Source organism: Schistocerca gregaria, chromosome X (genome assembly GCF_023897955.1).
Source record: "Schistocerca gregaria isolate iqSchGreg1 chromosome X, iqSchGreg1.2, whole genome shotgun sequence".
NCBI classification, from domain to species: Eukaryota; Metazoa; Arthropoda; class Insecta; order Orthoptera; family Acrididae; genus Schistocerca; species Schistocerca gregaria.
The window spans coordinates 633,441,020-633,462,429 of NC_064931.1; the positions used below are offsets into that span (position 1 = coordinate 633,441,020).

At 38.5% G+C, this 21,410-nt stretch overlaps 1 protein-coding gene across 1 annotated transcript in view; it reads right to left on the reverse strand.

Annotated features, from left to right (window-relative positions):
* LOC126298719 (26S proteasome non-ATPase regulatory subunit 5-like) overlaps nt 1-21,410 on the reverse strand; it is a 183,038-nt gene that overhangs the window by 43,285 nt on the left and 118,343 nt on the right. Inside the window, exon 5 of the mRNA XM_049990145.1 lies at nt 20,094-20,288. Within this exon, the coding sequence (XP_049846102.1) occupies nt 20,094-20,288 (195 nt within the window). The remainder of the gene's footprint in view (nt 1-20,093; nt 20,289-21,410) is intronic.

Here is a 21,410-nt window from a genome sequence, read left to right on the forward strand (position 1 = left end):
ACCAAAAGGGTAAATAGTGACCCCACCACACGGGCTGGCTACCCTAGCATCAGACAACGACATGAAAGAAAACGTGGAATGAACTGGGAGGTCACACGTAGGAGACACTAGGTACGGTGTTCTTCCTCAAATGGCTCACACTACAGAATAAAAATTTAGTAATGGATGTCAAACCCCAGAGGGGCACCAGGGAATGCCAAAAGGATGAGGTGATTACACAACAAAACCAAATTGCAAAACCAACATAACCAGGAGGATAGAGGGGCCAACATAAACAAGGACACCAAGAGAGGGTGAGGAGAGGGTAAAGGGTGAAGGGGAAGGAGCAAGGAGAGGAAAGGAGGGGTAGGGCAGGGAAATACAACCCTGGTGAGAAGGAAGGCTGCAATAGCTCGGAGCCCTGTACTCGACACACACGTACTCACGAAAGAACCGTGATCCCCCTGGGGGGAGGTCTGTTGTGTTCAACATTCTGTGATTACACTGGTTACTAATGGAACAGCATTTCACACTTGGAATCACTTATCTCGCACTTAGATTAACTTATGATCTTGCAAAGTCAATCACTTAAATATGTTACCTACACAACTGTATTCCCAAATTTTCAATATTCTACATTAATTACTTTTTGGCATTTTAATTTTTATTCTATCAGTGTGTTACACAAAATCTAAAGAAACTAGTAAAAGACACAGTATCAGAAAGCTGAACTGCCAGTCCTCAAAGTGTTAAAGATGTGTGAAACCTTATGGGACTTAACTGCTAAGGTCATCATTCCCTAGAAGTGTTAAAGGTGTAGGAAATGTTATATATAGAAAAACTTTCAAAATTGTTTACACATTGATTGCAAAAGAGGATTGGAATATTCGCCAAGTCAGAGACTGCTTTAATTATTGTCCTTTACAAGAAAGGGCACAAACAAGAAGACAAAAAGAACAAGAAAGGCCTGTCAGTGTCCTAGCTGTAACACACATGAAATTCACTGTGATTTTCACCAACCACATGTACTTTTAATGATTTCAACAAAATACATACTAACAGCCTCTCAAAAATAGACATTTCTTTCAGGTACTTAGTATCCTGAAGAATACATACAGCGATGTTACAGCTCCCAAAGAATTTCAACTGGAATCAGGATAGTGAGAAATTCAAGATAGAAAGGGAACTTGATCAAGGAAATTCTGCAGTCTCAAAACTATTCTCAGCAGTACTAGAGATGTTTTTGGGCCTTAAACTGAGAAAATGAAGAAAGAATTCATATTAATTGAACATAATGGAATCACATTAATTTGTGTGATGACATCGTACTATTTATCTAGTGAAAATAAATTACGACAGTGAACAGAAGCACTCAATACAGCAAAACAAAGTAGGTTCAAAAATCAATTACAATAAAACTGAAATAATAATAAAAACATATTGTAAGGGAAAATAGTACAAATTAACAACAAATTCATATAACCAGTTCTAGATTTTTTTAATCTCAGAAAATATGAAAAAATAAAATAAAAATATAAGCGTGCTTTTGGTAAGTTGAAGAAAGTAGTCCACAAAGCAAACCTTTCATTTTACCTGAAAAAGGAAGTTTGCCATCAGCATGGGTAGTCAGTTCTGAATTATGGCAGTGGGGCAGGGACTTTTAATATTAAAACCATTCAAAAACCGAGGGTTGACCACCACGCAATGAGGAGATGAAAGCTGGAATTGGAGAGAAGGGAAAAGAAAAAAAAAAAATGACAAGAGAAAGCTGTAATGAAAATGAAATGGAAGTAGGCATGACTTCACTCACTCACCCACCACCCCCTCCACACACACACACACACACACACACACACACACACACACACACACACACACTGGACATATACTGGGTGCCCTTCTAAGAGAGGTCATGTACATTTTCTCTGATGTTTTGGTGGGTATTTGGAATTTCATATTTGTAACGTCTATCTGGAGTCAGTCCAAACAAATACTGAACATCACACATTTCATGCTACTTCTAGTGTTGACAGAAAGAGTCAGTTTGTTTCCCCTTACAAACAAAACGGTTTTTCAAGTAGAAATTTACATGCCCATTCGATAGAGTGGTCCCAAATAAGTCTGGTGTGATATCTGTTTCATCAATATGTATTGACAAGAACAGTAAAACATGAAGAATAACCAGTACAACAGCAACTGCACAGTGTTCTTGCTTGGTGGCAGCAGTTAGCATGGGCCAGGGTGATGGCTCCACTGCTGGAGTACGGGTTATACTTCGTGGTCTACTGTCCCTAATAACACATATTGGTAAAACAAGTAATGTGTTAGACTAATTTGGGTGCACCATATTTAATGGGCATCTAAAATTCCACTTTGAAAATAATTTTGTTTGTAATGGGAAACACACTGACGCTTTCCGTCCACAATGGGCATTGCACGAAAGACATGATGAGCAGTGTTTGTCTGGAGTGACTCCAGCTACATATTGCAAAAAAGAAATTGCAAATATCTGTCAAAACACCAGGGACAATGTGCCTGATGACTTAAGTGGAGCATCATGTATATATATTCTGATAAAGTATCATCTGATAGAAATCTGATTTTGAAAAGCAATTAAAGCCAACAAAGTATAGTAGCAGATTTGTGTTAACAAGCACTTAATAACTGGAAGAATTATCAATACATCTGATGCATGTAGCATAAAATACAAATGGTAAAGATAATATCTAATATAGGAAAACACACAGGGAAACAATGCAACTACAGTGAAAGAGCCATGAACAAATCCATAAACATCTGGATTGATATCACTGAAATAACTTATAAATGATCTACAGTAGGACAGCTATCTATAAAAAAATACTATTGACGAATTTTCTAAACAGACTCGTCAGCTTACATGAAGTATGAAACAGAATGGTTAAGAGGAAAAAATGCTCTCAGATTTCCAACCATGTCACATGATTAAAATTACATGGGCTTTGGCCAAGTGCTCCTGGCATTCGATGTTCCTACTTCAACCACATGATCACTGTAAGCATGCACATCAAATGCTGAGTCAACGTATGCCCATATTATGGTGATGCTGCGAGCACCAGCGATGTTGCAACTGGCAACTAGTGTATACAAGGAGTGTACCAGCAGCACACTGGCAGTCATACCACTTGGCTATGGCCACGGTGTGCTTGGCCAAAAGCTCATGTAATTTTAATCACTTGATGCAGTTGGAAGCCTGAGAAATTTTTATTCAATGTTATCTTTGTGAGACCCTGCATTCTTACAGAAAGGTTAAGTGTCAAGTAAGGACTAAATATCTTTGCAGAGAGAAACTGTAGACATGATTCAAAGTTTAATCAGCAAATGACTTACTGAAAGCAACAAAGATCAAGGATCTTTACCTTTCATAACCTTAGACTTTCATAGAAAGCAACAGAGTAGCCAAACAATCAACCTTGTGCAAGCACAATAACCTGTGATGAGTATCTCCTTCCTCCCCCCCCCCCCCCTCTCTCTCTCTCTCTCTCTCTCTCTCTCTCTCTCTCTCTCTCTCTCTCTCTCTCTCGCCCCCCCCCCCCCCCTTACACACACGCACACACACACACACACACACACACACACACACACACACACACACACACACACTCTCTCTCCCCTCCCTCTCCTCAATTGGTAGATATGATGAGAGATGAAAGAGAGTGGTTTGTAGTTGAGAATGATGCAGCTGACAACGTCGGCTATAATGTTCCATAAACAATGTTAATGAAAATGTGTACCAAAGCTATAGCTTTTAAGAAAATATATCGTAAAAAAGGGGGTATTGCAGTAACTGACGTTTAATCCGCTCCAATGTTTAAACAGGATTTCCTAGAGAAATCTGACAATACACATCCAAGTTACATATGCTACAGGGGGACTCATTAAAACACATTATTTTAATTGATGAATTTTTTAACACACTTTTGTGTAAAAAGTGCATAACTTTCAAAGTTAAATTCTTTTTAACTGAAATTTTATAATAAAATTTACTGCTAATTTCACACGATTTATTCATAATATGTTATTAAGAACTACAAAATAGTTGTAAGGACCTGGATATTTTGCTTTTATGAATGAGGTCCTACCATTCAATAGAGTACGCATATCTAACAGGCCACTGCCAATCTTCAAAGTCTGAAACTACATTCTCTTTGCAATTATTTAAAAAAAGTAAAAGTTGATACAAAAGTTATGATTTTAGAACTAGTCAATTTCACTGTGATTTGTTTGGCTCATTTGAGCCAGATGAAAGAGAAAATCAACTGTGGTCTGTCCTACATGGAACTCTTTATGCATTCACTTTGTGTTTTATTGAAACCAAAGAAAACCTAAATGAGAATAGCTGGGCAAACGTTAACACTCTATGAATGTTGGAGTGCACTGTCTTCAGCACTGTGCCTCCTAGATTCAATTTATTGCCACCACAGTTTTAATCTTTCACAGACTCATTTCAAGCACCAATCATAAGCTGATTGGGTAGACATATGTTTCAGTTTTGGCTTGACATCCTGTTTTAATGTCCATGGTTTTGATGTTCAAGTACTGGGTATTCTTGTTTTTGGTTTCAAGACAATTATGTTCAACATGCATTTCATCAATTTTGAGGCATTTCTTCTTCATACATGCCCATAAAACTGGACTCTGAAATTAAGCAGTGTGTGCATAATTAATTTCCATTATAGAATATAGTTCTTATTTTTATTTTTTATAATGTAGATCCCAATATACTATTTAACATCTTTCACTTTTTTCAGTCTAATTTTGTGCGTAAAGACCTCTTGTGGAGGATAAGATGCATATAGACTCGCTGGCTTTTTCCAAGTTGCAATGACGGATTTTGGTATTTATGCAAAAGTACTTTTTGGGTCATTAGAGAAACACTCTCTGCATCTGTTCTCCTTCAATTCATTGGTCATACAAGCTATCTTTCAGTTTACCAAACACATTGAAGCATGGAAACTATTATTTTTACGAGCTGGCCTAATGTGGGATAATCATACCAATGTTGGATTCCATATGCCACAGAACAACGTAAGCTTTAATTAATAGCGCACTTCTGAGTGTTTGCCATGTTGTTGTTTCCAGTTTATGTATAATATTGTGTCGACTAACCCAGCCACTTCAGGAACGCGAGTTTTGTTGTAATGTACACTAGCTGCTTGGAATCCAACATGACTGTAAACTACTGTTGGTCTCATGCTGCCATTTATAGCCAAGTTCAATTCCTGATTCCCTATGACCTTTGATTCTCTTTGTTTCTCAGAGCTTGCACTCATATTCTGTGAAACAGCTTCTCTCAGCATTTTCCAGCTCTGGTGGATGCAGTGGCCAATGATATTTTTATAAATTGAGTGACAGGTCCCAATCATTACTTAAATTAAAACTGCCATCTCTGTTTATTAGATTATCTGACATCTTTATTTTGACCGAATTATTAGTTATACTGTCACAAAAATTTGGCATATGCACCATGATACTGGTCCCATCATATTCAATTTCATGCAAATATTCATGGCAGTGCTTTGAGACACCCAATCTGCTTGGTTCTTTTTGTCAGGTATGTCACTAATGTTTCTTGCATTTCACCTCAACTATTTTGCTAGTCTGCCCCATGTAAGACATGAAACTTTCACATGGAATTCAATGAACACCTAGATTTCGAAGAGCTAGGTTATCTTAACTGAATGGAGCAAAATACACTGTATGCCATGTTTCCAAACAAGTCTATAGATTTTTCTAGATATTGAACCAACATAAGGCAGACAATCAATTTTTAGTTTCTCTTCCTCGGTCTAAGTCTCAAACTATTTCTCAGGTATTCTTGATTTTGACTGCATTGCCCATTCAATTTGATGAGCTGAGTGCCCATTCCTTCAGAACACAACTTATGGGTGTTGCAATTCTTTGGCAACAGACCAGAGTCTTTAGCACTGAGTTTCTTTGTGATGGATGGTGATGGCTTGAGGGTGGAGACAGAGGCCAGTGTTTGTAGGTTTTTAGGAAACCACACTGTGATCCAGGGATTCATTTGTTGTTCTCAACTGACACATTGAGGAAGGTAGTTGGCCCTTTTTTCAGGTTCCATCGCAAATTTTATATTATGATGGATGGAGTTTAAGTGTTCTAGGAACTCTTGAAGCTTTCCTGCTCCATGTGGCCACACTACAAATGTGTCATCCACATACTGATAGAAACACAATGGTTTCAATTAAGCACATTCTAGTGCCTTTGCTTCAAAGTGTTCCACGTATAGGTTCTCCACAACACGGGATAACAGATTACCCATTGTCACGCCATCAGTTTGTTCATAATATTTTTCACTGAATAGGAAAGAAGAAGATTTTAGAATGTGCCTGAAAAGTTTTGTGAAACAGTTGGTGACCTTTTCTGTGGTTAGTTCCCAGGAATCAGAAAGTGGAACTCTTGTAAAGAGGGAGACTCATTGAAACTGAGCATAATATCCGGGGAGCTACATTTGACTGACGCAGTGCACAAAGTCAGTGGAGTTGTGGAAGTGGTGCTCTCACTTCCCCACATATTCACTAAGAATGCATTTCAGGTATTTTGCGAGCTGGTATGTAGATGTGCCAATATTACTATCTATGGATCTTAGAGGAATTGTTTCCTTGTATACATCAAGAAGGCTATATAATTGTGGTTGCACTGCTGTTTGTGTTTTAAGATCTTTAATAATGTTATGTGGCAAGCCTGACTCATTGTGCACACTCATCGTCTTCCTCTCTGTTTTATTCATAGGATAAAAATCTGCCTGTTTATATGCAATGTCATTCAAAAGATTGAAAAACATCTTACTGTAGTCCACACCTGACATCAGGTCCACAGTGTCCCCTTTGCTGGCAGGTAGAACTCCTTCACAGATTTTTCAATGCTACTCGTTCTCTGTTGGGAGATATTTGACCTTAACATTGGTGATTTGCTTAAGTACTCTACATATTTTGTGGAAAACCTCTTCCCTGCTTCTGATGCAAGAGAATCTACAAAATGCTCCACAGATTTGATGTAATCTGCTATTGGTAGCATTTTCCCACTTGATGCAAAATTTAGCCCTTTACAAAGGATCTTTACTGTATCTTCATCCATATGATTGTCAGTGAGATTAATTACATTATGGTTTCCTCCATCTTGTCTTGGCATATTGTGCAAGTGATCAATATATTAAAATCTTGTTGGCCATCTCTTCCACCAGAGTTGGAAAATGCTGAGAGAATCTGCATTTCATGGAATATCAATATGAGCTCTGTAAACAAAAGATCATCAATGGGCATAGTGGGCATCAGGAATTGAACTCTGATAGAAATAGCGACATGAGACCAACAACAGTTCACAGTCTGGTTGGAGTCCAGACAGAGACTACACATAACAGCAAAACTTGCAGCACTTGAAGAAGATGGCTGGGTCGACTGTCAAAACATTGTGCACAAAATTGAAACAACTCGGCAGAACACCTGGAAGCACATATTAATCAGTCATGCTGAGAAACCTGAGAGATATTAAGTTTAGACTCTTTCGTTGCTAAAGACGTGCTCTCTGCATTCCATGCTGAGGTGGCTTCTGTTATAGCTGCACTGGTCACCAAATACTGGGGCCTGCATTGAAAGGAGGCTTCTTGGCCAATATGAAATACTTACCATCAGATTTTTTGAAAACTAAGGGGAAAAATGGGATTTTTGCATATCTTACAGTCTGGTATCTTCACTCAACAAATAACTTAATTACTTTCCAATATCCATCATACTTACAGTGCTGCATCAAAATCAGTAAAAACATTGCACAAAATTTTAAGGATTTTGCAGATGTAAAACCAAACTGATTATACATGGCTGATTTTAGCTCTACTCTGCAGCAGTAGATAAGATATTTAAATTTCATTTAAAATCAAGAGCAGACTGATACCTCATTTGATTCTCAAGTTATTGGATTTTATATCTGAAGGACAGTTGTGTGTAATGTGCTCATTCACATCCTTATGAATCACAAATTGTGTGGTCATAAGAATCACCATATCTCAAACGATTTGTGATATTGGAATGAGGTTTTCTTGAAAATGGTAGCACACAATGAGGCACATATGTTGTACGATAAATACTCGAAACTTTTTTATTCACCGAGATCTGTAAGTAACTTGTTTGTAGCAGTGAGTAATCAGCAGTTCAGGATGCAGACAGACATCCATAGCACTGAAGGAAAACCCAAGCTGTACACATATACATGTCCACAGCATCTGGGGAACAGCATAGTAGGATGTGTATACATGCCCCCAGCAATGAAAGGATTAATCTTAATTTGAAATCGACAGATGTGTGTTTCACTATGCTTAGATGAAAGATGGCACTTTCCTGAGATAAGAAATGTAATGATTTGGGTGACAAATGAAACAAGTAGTCTGTATGTGAATTTACAACAATGCACCACACACCTTAAAACAGAGGGACATGTGCAAAACCATTTCGTTTTCATCCTTGCACATAAAAGCATTTACAATTGCGTCAGGGGATGCATGAGGGGAAGATGTGAAGTCCAAATGTGATCAGAAGATGTCTACATGGAAGCTTTGTGCACAACATTCTAGATCATTGGCATAGGTGGAAATCTTATGTGGACATTTGATTTACAGAAATATGTAAGGACTCGTCCATTGGAGTTGAGTCACAATGAAATAAACAAAAAGAGTGGCAAAGCAATAGTTTTTGTGGCGAAACAGATTAAGAATAAATTCTGCGATAACTTCATGTTGAAGTTTATGCCTATTAGATGTGTTTTCGTTACATTTGAGTTTAGACACAATATGTGTAATGATGAAACAGGTCAAGGGTTGGCCTGAAGTAACAAACATGAATAACAGTAATATACACTGAAGAATCAAAGAAACTGGTACATCCGCCTAATGTCATGTAGGACCCCCGCAAGCATGCAGAAGTGCTGCAATAAGATGTGCATGGACTTGACTAATGTCTGAAGTACTGCTGGAGCGAACTGACACCATGAAGCCTGCAGGGCTGTCCATAAATCCGTAAGAGTATGAGGGGTTGGAAAGCTCTTCTGAACAGCATGTTGCAAGGCATCCCAGATATGTTAAATAATGTTCATGTATGGGGAGTTTGGTAGCCAGCTGAAGCATTTAAACTCAGAAGAGTGTTCCTGGAGCCACTCTGTAGCAATTCTGGACGTGTGGGGTGTCACATTGTCCTGCTGGAATTGCCCAAGTCTGTTGGAATGCACAATGGACATGAAAGGGAGCATGTAATCAGACAGGATGCTTAAGTATGTCTCACCTTTCAGAGGCCCATATCACTCCAACTGCACACACCCCACACCATTAAACAGCCTCCACCAGGTTGAACAGTCCCCTGCTGACATGCAGGGTCCATGGATTCATGAGGTTGTCTCCACACTTGTAGACGTCGATCCACTTGATACAATTTGATATGAGACGCATCCAACCAGGCAACATGTTTCCAGTCATCGGCAGTCCAGTGTCGGTATTGAAAGGCCCAGGCGAGGCATAAGGCTTTGTGTCATGCAGTCATTGAGGGTACACGAGTGCACTTTGGCTATGAAAGCCCATATCGATGATGTTTAGTAGAGTGGTTCACACATTGACACTTGTTGATGGCCCAGCATTTAAATCTGCAGCAATTTGTGGAAGAGTTGCACTACTTCATGTTGAACAATTTTCTTCAGTCATCATTGGTCCGCAGGATCTTTTTCCAGCTGCAGCGGTCAGAGATTTGATGTTTTACTGGATTCCTGATATTCATGGTACACTCGTGAAACAGTTGTCTGGAAAAATCCCCACTTCAACGCTACCTCGGAGATGGTGTGTCCCATCGCTTGTGCTCCAACTATACCACCATGTTCAAACTCACATAAATCTTGATAACCTGCTATTGTAGCAGTAGTAACCAATTAACAACTGCGCAACACACTTGCCTTAAATAGGTGTTGCCGACTGCAACACTGTTTTCTGCCTGTTTACATATCTCTGTATTTGAATATGCATGGCTATACCAGTTAATTTGGTGCTTCAGTGTATAAACACTTATGAAAAATAGCAAAATGCAGCGAGTAATGAAGATAATGGACAGGGGGTACTACTTTATTAGTGTGAGGATAAGGCGAGAATTTGAGTCTGATGGCAGGTGTGCTATGGTCGTCTGTGCAGTTGCACTGACCACTGTGTCTGGATTGCTTAGAGGCCAGAGCATCTGCCTTGTAAGCAGGAGGCCTGAGTTTGAATCGCAGTTCAGCACAAATTTTCAACTTTACCCACTCTTTCATTGATGCATGCTCGTAGCCAATGTTTGTAATTGGTTTGTGTCTTTTATCAAAATTGTTGCCCATATGAAGCAAGAGTAATGAGGCCACCAGGTCTTAATAATAAATGGCCTATATACTATATTTGGTTTTGTAATTGCTTGTAGGCTTAACGCCGGCCGCAGTGGCCGTGCGGTTCTAGGCTCTGCAGTCCGGAACCGCGGGACCGCTACGGTCGCAGGTTCGAATCCTGCCTCGGGCATGGATGTGTGTAATGTCATTAGGTTAGTTAGGTTTAAGTAGTTCTAAGTTCTAGGAGACTGATGACCTAAGATGTTAAGTCCCATAGTTGTCAGAGCCATTTGAACCATTTGTAGGCTTAACAAGCATCTTCCTTCGCCTATTTTTCTCAAGGTTTCTTGACATACTGCAGTTGTGTCAAGCAGAGCGTACACTATCAGGAGTGTTCCTGCATAAAGTGAGAAAATAGGTTTACAGGACAGTAGACATACGAGTGTCAGATAATGACTGTACTGTAAGGTGGGTGAGTGTATTATCTGAGTTTTGCCCTGCTGAATCCAACCTCTGACAGCAGTAGGAAAGATAGGTGATGATAATTTTAGTGTGGTTTTGCTCCTGGTACAGTAAAAAATGTTGCACTGTCTGGTAAATGATTGGGAACAGGCCACTTACTGACAATAATTTCGAATGGCTAGATGCCACACTAATTACAAAATGTTTCTGTGTTGACGATTAACTTTTACAAGCTGAGATACACCTACAGGTATTTCATAGCTGATGCCATGTTGTAGGAACAACATTCTATTTTGTTATAATAAACAAACACTGTCTGGATCACAAATTATTTCCTTACTTATTACCAGTTTCAATTGGCTCTGCAGATCATCTTCAGGTCTGGTGTCACAAAATGCAGTTTGACAGCTGACAAACTGGTGGTCAGTAATATAATAAGTAGTGATCCAGATGGTGGGTATTTGATATCTTAATAATTATAGTTAATGTAACTGGTGTGGTAAACAGTATGCATTTCATGAACAGGAACTAATATTAAGATTTCCTTTGTGAGCCTCGCTGCCAGAAGGTTTGCGACATTCAGAAGTATGCAAAGTGCCAAAGCCTTGCAGACAAACAAAAATTACGTGAAGCGAAATGTAGTGTGAGGAGGGCTATCCGAGAGGCTTTCAATGAATTCGAAAGTAAAGTTCTATGTACTGACTTGGCAGAAAATCCTAAGAAATTTTGGTACTATGTCAAAGCGGTAGGTGGATCAAAACAAAATGTCCAGACACTCTGTGACCAAAATGGTACTGAAACAGAGGATGACAGACTAAAGGCCGAAATACTAAATGTCTTCTTCCAAAGCTGTTTCACAGAGGGAGACTGCACTGTGCTTCCTTCTCTAGGTTGTCGCACAGTTGACAAAATGGTAGATATCGAAATAGACGACAGAGGGATAGAGAAACAATTAAAATCGCTCAAAAGAGGAAAGGCCGCTGGTCCTGATGGGATACCAGTTCGATTTTACACAGAGTACGCGAAGGAACTTGCCCCCCTTCTTGCAGCGGTGTACCGTAGGTCTCTAGAAGAGCGAAGCGTTCCAAAGGATTGGAAAAGGGCACAGGTCATCCCCGTTTTCAAGAAGGGACGTCGAACAGATGTGCAGAACTATAGACCTATATCTCTAACGTCGATCAGTTGTAGAATTTTGGAACACGTATTATGTTCGAGTATAATGTATTTTCTGGAGACTAGAAATCTACTCTGTAGGAATCAGCATGGGTTTCAAAAAAGACGGTCGTGTGTAACCCAGCTCGCGCTATTCGTCCACGAGACTCAGAGGGCCTTAGACACGGGTTCACATGTAGATGCCGGGTTTCTTGACTTCCGTAAGGCGTTTGACACAGTTCCCCACAGTCGTTTAATGAACAAAGTAAGAGCATACGGACTATCAGATCAATTGTGTGATTGGATTGAGGAGTTCCTAGATAACAGAACGCAGCATGTCATTCTCAATTGAGAGAAGTCTTCCGAAGTAAGAGTGATTTCAGGTGTGCCGCAGGGGAGTCTCATAGGACCGTTGCTATTCACAATATACATAAATGACCTGGTGGATGACATCGGAAGTTCACTGAGGCTTTTTGCAGATGATGCTGTGGTGTATCGAGAGGTTGCAACAATGGAAAATTGTACTGAAATGCAGGAGGATCTGCAGCGAATGTTGCAGGGAATGGATATTGAATCTCAAATAGACAAGTGTAATGTGCTGCGAATACAACTAAAGATAGATCCCTTATCATTTAGCTGCAAAATAGCATGTCAGTAACTGGAAGCAGTTAATTCCATAAATTATCTGGGAGTACGCATTAGGAGTGATTTAAAATGGAATGATCATATAAAGTTGATCGTCGGTAAAGCAGATGCCAGACTGAGATTCATTGGAAGAATCCTAAGAAAATCCAATCCGACAACAAAGGAAGTAGGTTACAGTACACTTGTTCGCCCACTGCTTGAATACTGCTCAGCAGTATGGGATCCGCACCATATAGGGTTGATAGAAGAGATAGAGAAGATCCAACGGAGAGCAGCGCGCTTCGTTACAGGATCATTTAGTAATCGCGAAAGCATTACGGAGGTAATAGATAAACTCCAATGGAAGACTCTGCAGGAGAGACGCTCAGTAGCCCGGTACGGGCTTTTGTTTAAGTTTCGAGAACATACCTTCACCGAAGAGTCAAGCAGTATATTGCTTCCTCCTACGTATATCTCGCGAAGAGACCATGAGGATAAAATCAGAGAGATTACAGCCCACACAGAAGCATACCGACAATCCTTCTTTCCACGTACAATACGAGACTGGAATAGAAGGGAGAACCGATAAGAGGTACTCAGGGTACCCTCCGCCACACACTGTCAGGTGGCTTGCGGAGTATGGATATAGATGTAGATGTAGATCCAGCAAAATTAAATAAATATATTTTATTGCTGATAGGTAAATTGGTCAAGTACCAGAACACAATCTGTCACAAGATGATGATGTTTCATATGACTGAAATGGAGAAAAAATTGAGTGTCAAGGTAATGATGGTAGGATTGAATTACCAAAACCTAAAATGGCCTCCACTAATATAATGAGTGATGAAGCAGTTTATTGAAAAGGATTGAATATGTAGACCACAGAAAATTTGAGGTTGTAAAATGCCTTATAACGTTGCTGAAACTCAAGTCATGCCCCAAGAAATAAGGGAAGATATTTCTTCAGAGGTAAAATTCACTGAGGCAAAATGATTTCACATCATCATCAACTACTAGTATTGGTAATTTGAAAATGGAATTATGAAGAGGTAATCCTCATGTTGCAAGAGAAATTTCCCATATGTCTAGAAATAGCTTTGAATTGAAAGAGTACGATGCAAAGCAGTTTGATAAGCAAAAAGAACAGCAGAAAGATTTTGAGTAAGAAGAGGTGGAAAAGGCTTATGTCAGAATACTCTATGAAGTTAAAACTGTTCATGAATATTGTAATACCAAGGAATAAAATCTTCGAAAAGGTTGAGAAAAATTGGAAGTGCAAAGTAATGTCTATCAGACCTTCATCTTTCACACAGAAAAAATTAGCAAACAGAAAACAAAGATGCCACAGCCTAACAAATAAAAGCATTGTACGAGCAGAGATGTCATTTTCAATGCTTTGCAGGAGAATCCAATCGTACACTTGACACTGTGCAAGCACACAAGTCATTTCAGCAAGTGTCTAGAAGCCCATGCCATGAAAACATCCACACAGAGCTGTCACTATGGCACCTTGACAACAGCAGACGCTCTCGTCACCACATTTGGTCTCAATAATGATGCTGGAGAATACTAAGTAACTCTCCTACAGTGTTTCTTTGTGAATCGTCATCACAAATGTCTTTGACGATATCGACCTGAATTGATACCTTGAACGTAGCTGGAACCCCCAGGCATACTTCTTTGGTTTCTCAACTACCACTTCGGCCATTATGTTACCATGACAACAGCATCCTTTTTCAGTACACATTTCTATATCATCATCGCGGCCATTTTAACATTCACGACATCTAGGCAATGGTGTCATTTTAAATTCTTACCAGAGGGCACTGCCTAGAAAATACACAACGGTATGTACATATTTAATGGTTGTATCTTTTAATGTAATTTCACCTCTCATTATCTGTATATGTAATATCTATGTGCACATAATTATCACTCTCTTGTTTATTCATTTATCGACAAAACATAAGTAAGAACTGTGTGTGTGTCTTTCACACCAATGTCGATAGAGTACACAGCTTCTTCTGTTGTTTTGTAAATTTGTTTATTTTATTTTAACATAAATGACTACTTCCTTTATGCTTGATAATGTTTCACAAATTGCACACTACTTAACCCATAGCTCCACAGCCATCAGTCAGTGTACAATCATGTTATCATGAAAAAACCAAGGAGCCACCAGCACCAGTCATATGGGTAAACACTATAACCCTTCTCTGTTTTTTTTAATGCCATATACAATAGTATTGTTTATAGTTTTTACTACAGCTTTTCTGTACCTTAAAAAAAAAATTCTGAAGATTACTTTTCCATAAGCCAAAATCAGTAAACAAACGAATATTATTGCAATCTTGACTGTTCATTTTAAATTAAATATAGCAGCAGGTTGTTGCTCTCCATAAACTATGTTGTCTAAATTTATATTAACACTAGTCTAGATCTGTGTCAAGTCTCAAGAAAAATTTCTCAGCATTCATGCGATGCAGAATTTATGAGATGTCATAAATTCAGTTGTTTTGATTCTCATGGATCTGTGCAACCAAAAGTGTTTCTTCTGCTGGTGCTTGAAAATGTCTTGCCTGAAGTGTGGATTGCACAACAAACATCTTTCATGTGGAGATGCCACCCAAGCAGTTGAGAGAACAAGATACTTTGAGGTGTGCTGGTTACTGTTCACAATGGAACCAATGACATCTGTCACCTGGGTTTTCACTTAGCACTTTCCAGAGACTGGCAGAAATGATGAAAGTAACTATCTTCAATCATGAGGTCTTTGTACAGCTTTTAATTTGCAGCATTGTTCTGAGGACTGATCAGGGTCCTCTGGTCTGGAACGCAGTGCAGGGTTGAAGCCAGAGGCTTCACCAGTTTTCTGATAAGATTGGTTGTACGTTCCTCCATCTATGCTACACAGTGAAGATTGGTAGAATCAATGTGCACTATACATTGAAAAGGGACACTCAAGTGTCACAGAACATGTCGAAAGCATATATTTAATTTTTTAAATTTTTTTATTTATTTAATTAGGCAAAGCAGAATACTCACAGCAGAAAACCACACTAGATAAGCCAATTACTTCAACAGAATGGCTAGAAAACTTGGACAGTGAGAATTTGAAAAGACTATCTGTTAACAGCCAAAACATTTGCAGTAAAGTCCTGGAGCTCATGTCTCTCACAGAACGCAGTCACCCCACATCATACCTAGAACTAACAGTGAGTTGAAACTCAAAGTACAGAGCACGGAAATTTTCAACACCACATGGAACATATATCAGAAACATAGATTTTACTCTTCAAAGGAGGAGTGCTCGTATTGCCAAGCAGAAGAATTAGGTCTAGTGATGTTTAAAAACTAACTGATTGTGAACTAATATGGATAAGAGTGACTGGGATCAATGAACTTGGATTAATAACCTGTTTCTACCATCTGCCACATAGTGAAATTCACTGCTCACTGTCAACTGGGAAAAGTATGCATATGTTTCTGGTGGTTTGGACAAAGTCTTGCGAAGTAAAACTGAATAGTTAGTATGGAAACTGTCTTGAATATCTAGACTGATGACAACATGTGAAAGCAATATTCTCGGTCTCCTAGTAAAATCAGACCCGATATTTTTAACAATGTCACCAGTGGGAGAGGAATAAATGACCACATTATTATTACAGGAATTATGGCCACTAAAGGCAAAAAGTTCGTTAAGAAAGCTTGGAGAGTATTTGTATTTGGTTGAATTGATAGAGAATGCAATGGTGCCAGGTGTAGAAAGTTGTGAAAACAGAGACTATTACATCCCTGCTACAAAAAGAGATTGCTGGGGTAATGGTAGAGAAAAGTTAATGGTACATATTGTATCTGTAAGAAGAACCATGTGTGAAGCGTATAATAATTTTTAAAATCGGATCTTCACAAAAGATTTGAGAAAATTCTGAGCATATGTAAGAGCCAATAAATGGATCTGAACATTCCATTAAATCTATGGCTCTGAAACTGAAGTGAGCAGACAAAAATCAGAAATTTTAAGTTTTGGCATTTAAAAATGTGTTTACACGAGGGGATACTACCATACTGATATTTGACTGCAACACAAAATCACAAATGAGCAATAATGATATTAACCATCCCAGTACTGATGAATAACTAAGACTGCTTAAAGTAACCAAGGCACCAGGCTGTGCTGAAACCTCAGATTTTACATTGAATAAGTCACGGAATTATCTCCTTTCTTAACTATTATTTATTGAGAATGTTTAAATACGTTTTGGAAAAGTTATTGAAAAATTACATAGTTTATACACAGGTCTGAGCAGCAATGAGCATCAGTGAGGTAAGGTTATTAAAAAAATTCCATCTAGCAAAGGACTGAGTACTATAGAAGTGCCAGTGTAGGTTTTAATGTGAATGGCAACAAATGGTTGTTTTGGAAAATGGACATAGCAGCCTGTGAGCACCAGTGTGAGTTAGCATAAGAACTAAATCTATTGTCTAACTACTAATGAAACCCTGAAGGAGAGGAGGATTCTGTCAACAGAAAAAAGATAGCCATTGTACACGAATCAAAATTTTACTGGTGTTGTAAAAGAAATATACTGAGGTGACAAGTCATGGGATACCTCCTAATATTGTGTTGCAACTCTACATGGCATGGACTCAACAAGTTGTTGGATTTCCCTGTAGAAATACTGAGCCATGCCGCCTCTATGGCCATCCATAATTACAAAAGTGTTGCCGGTGCAATATTTTGTGCACAAACTGACCTGTCAATTATGTGCCAGACCAAGACTCAAACTTGGGACCTTTGCCTTTTGCAGCCAGTGTTCTACTGAATGAGCTATCCAAGCATGATTCACGATCTGTCCTAATGGCTTCATGTACACCATTATCTCACCTCTCACCTTCCAGGGGTGCTAGTTCTCCAAGTTTTGTTGAAGAACTTCTGTGAAGTTTGGAAGGTGAGAGATGAGGTATAGGTGGAAGTCAATCTGTAAGGATGAATTGTGAGTCGTGTTTGTTTAGCCCAGCCAAGAGAGCACTTGGCCATGAAAGGTAAAGATCCACAGTTCGAGTCTCGGTCCAGCACACAGTTTTAATCTGCCAGGAAGTTACATAGCAGCACACACTCCACTGCAGAATGAAAAATTAATTACTTTTAGAGAAGGATATTTCTTGACAGAAAAATTGTGTAAACTGATCATGTTTTTTCATGTTTACTTTATAAAATTTTATCTATGTTTAGAATGTCAAGCAAGCGTAGTAGAGATCACCACATGTTTATAAAACAATGTTTTTATACCATATTTGGAGCCCCACTTGCTTGCAGGCAAAACAAACCACTTCCACAGTGTTTTTTTTAAATATATAAATCTGTTTAGATGTACTACAACTGCATCAAACAGAGAGCAAATTATCACTGGTATTATTGTATTTAGGTAAGAAGTTACGTTTACAGGAAGATGGACTTCAGATCAGCAAATGACAGCTGTGTTCCACTGTGAGTGTCTGCTTGTTAAAGGACATCTTGAAATGACCATGAGCATTTAAAATGTTTTAACAGCCAAACTAATATTTGCATACAATTGTTTGTTGTCCTCTGTATCAGATGCCACTGGCAATGAGTTCTACACTTGAATACTGGTCTGGCTATTAAACAAATATTTACAAACTCCGGAGCACCAAGAATTCAAATGAGGGGCTGCGTTACCTGAGTTTGCTCCCAGCTACTGGCAAGAGCATGAATGTTAAGCCAGCAAAATGTTAGTGTGGTTTTGCTCTCATTATGGTTCAACATGACATGTGCAATCTGAAAGATACAAGTTATGTGGTGGATGCTTTTATACTTTATTCTGAAACCCACAAAGCGCAATATAAATTGTACATATTATGTGAGGCTGATGACCACCATTGGTTTGATTCAATACTGAATTTACCAGTGCACCAGACAATGAAAAAAAAGGGGGGGGGGGACAAAGTTGGTTGTGAGAGTTTTGTGTCATACAATAAGCTTGAGCATTTGTAAAGCTAACACCATCAAAATATTAGTCAATTTGTGATACTGCATCAAAAAGTTATTCTCTATTGAATAAGTCAACTTATGAGCCCATTTCACATCATTTCCAGGAAGTTTTCATTTTTTGCTTTAACATGAAGAAATCTGCAGCTCAGACTCATAAAATTCTGGTCAAGATCTGTAGTGAGGCACCTGTTAGTGAAAGAACGTGCAGAGAATGGGTTCAACACTTCAAGACTGGTGATTTTGATGTCGAACAATGGCATGACAGTGGAAGAGAGGTTTTAAAAGCTACTGAAATCAACGGAAACCATCATAGAAACTCATTATAAAAACCACTGATGTGTTTGAGCCGAGCACTGAAAGGCAAATGACCACAATACAGCAATAGACATGGAAAGAAGATTTTGCAGAATGACATTGTTTGACCCCATGTTGCAACAGCCATCAAAACATACTTGGAAATGCTGAAATAGAAAGTTCTACCAAACCTGTCGTATTCTCCAGACATTTTCCCCTCTGGCTATCACATTATTTGATCAATGCGCAAAGATTGGAGAAAATAGTGGCCAGCAATGGCAAATACGTTGAATTGTAATTTGTTTGTATTTTTTTCGCAAAAAACCCTCGAACTTTCAGAAAAAACTGCAGAAGTACAGTTGTAGGGCTAATATTCGGTAATAATGTACTTATAAATTAATATAATTCTAATGGTATGGTTTCTGAGACTTCCAACATCATTCAGAGTGCAGAGAATTCTAATTATGTACCACTGGGAAATAAAATTCTTTTGCCTGTTACAGTAGTCTCAGTTACAGACTTTAAAAGTGTTTCAATATTAGGTCAGCTGCATGTGGTTAACACAGTAACATTTGATTGGAATATGTATAAGACACTAATGAATGACATACACACTGTACCTATTTTTATATGAACAAACATGGATTGTGCTTCCCTACAGTGAAAGCTACAATACTTGAGCACAAGATATATACCACAGATTATATTATGCTAAATAAGAGTAGATGAGACTACTTCTAACAAAGTTGTCAAGCTGCTCTGGCAGTGTACAGCATTCTTATGTAATATATGACTAAAGAAGTAACAGTGTGAAATGTGTAGTCCAGCACCAATGTGCTTTTTGCAGGCCATGACAAAAAAAGAACATCGTAACAGAAGTTTTATTTCCAAAACTGTATCCTGAAACCAGAACTGACTTTGGGTAAGACTGTAATATGAGGGAAGTACATATAAAATGTATAAATTGTACCATAAACAATAGTTACTGAAATCAGAAAATTTACTCTGTTGCTCTCGAAGTAGCTGCTTCACTCAGCAACAGTATAAATACTGACCTCAGAGCTAACTACTTAAATATGTCTGTAGACTGCAATGACTCAGGACAATTACTTAACATTTTTCCATTTAAGGGAAAAGAGTATGTTGCTGCCAAACATAATATACACGTAGTCTTGGTACATACCCAAAGAATGAAGAATCTTTTTCCCTTCTGGTGATGATGCAATGTATGCTAACGTTTCTAATAAGACAATCAAAGAGACTGAATCAGTTGCATCAGTCACAATTGTCCCAACCATAAAATGTATAATATCTGGATGCAGAGTGGCCATCTCTATAGGATGTGCATGAGCTAGGGTTCCGCAGAACTTGATGTATCCTGAAACCACAAGGAAAGTTTTTAAGGCAGAGATCATGGATGCAAACATGAGTAGTATGAACACAGAGTTCATTAATGTTACAGCCTGAACTTTACAACATGTTTTATTCCTGTAGCTGAAATCATATTCTGAATCTGAATGCCACTACCAATTAAAATTATCACGATTGTGTTTCAAGGAAGCATTAAGAAAGGAAGAAAGTTTGAGGTTTAACATCTTGTCAATGACCAGATTCTTAGAGATGAAGCACACGATGAGACTGAACAAGAATTGTGAAACATGTTACCAGATTCTTTTTTGTAGCAACCATTCTGGTATTCACCTTAATCAGTTTAGAGACACCCCCCTCCTCCTGCTCCTCCTCATTGTGAGTCCACTATGCTAAGCACTGTAGCACTTCAGTTGGTGGATGCACTAGAGACAGGAGAGGTATTAGGTATTAAAGAGGAGGGATTGGTTTCAGATGTGTGTTTTATAGTCTAATATCAGTGCCTCATTTTATAATGCTACACCCCTCCTTGAACTGTGCTGGCTACAGTTAGCTAGGCTAGGGCAATTAGATATAATCACAAACAGTACCTCAAAATCCATTTGTTTATGACTAAGTTTACAATGTGGAACCAATGATAACTTTGGCTATACTCACTGCACCATTTATTGAGCCAGGCAACAATAAAGGCAAAAAGAGACCTTGAGTGACTGTGAAATAAAATTTATTCTGTAGTAACTCTTCGCATACCCCTACAAGTTTAAAGTGATTATGCTGAATCTGATTACAATTATTATACCACCTAAGAAACCGACTAGCATATTCTTCCAAATACTTAATGCTCATGTACAATTTACTCAAATACAGTGAATATTCTCCCTCTGGCAGCAACTGTAATGGTATACAAGACACACTGTTGAAGAATCTCCATGAAAACTAATCTACGGGCATTAAAACACGCAATAATAATGTTAGGTCATACTTCTCTCGCAAATTTCAAAGAGTACAAAGTGAGTACAAGACATCATCACTTGGTTCAGCATTAAATACTTAACAAAAATAAATGTAAGAATAAAATGTACCACTCACTGAATGGCAACAGCATAAAGTTGTCAACAGGCACATCAAAAGA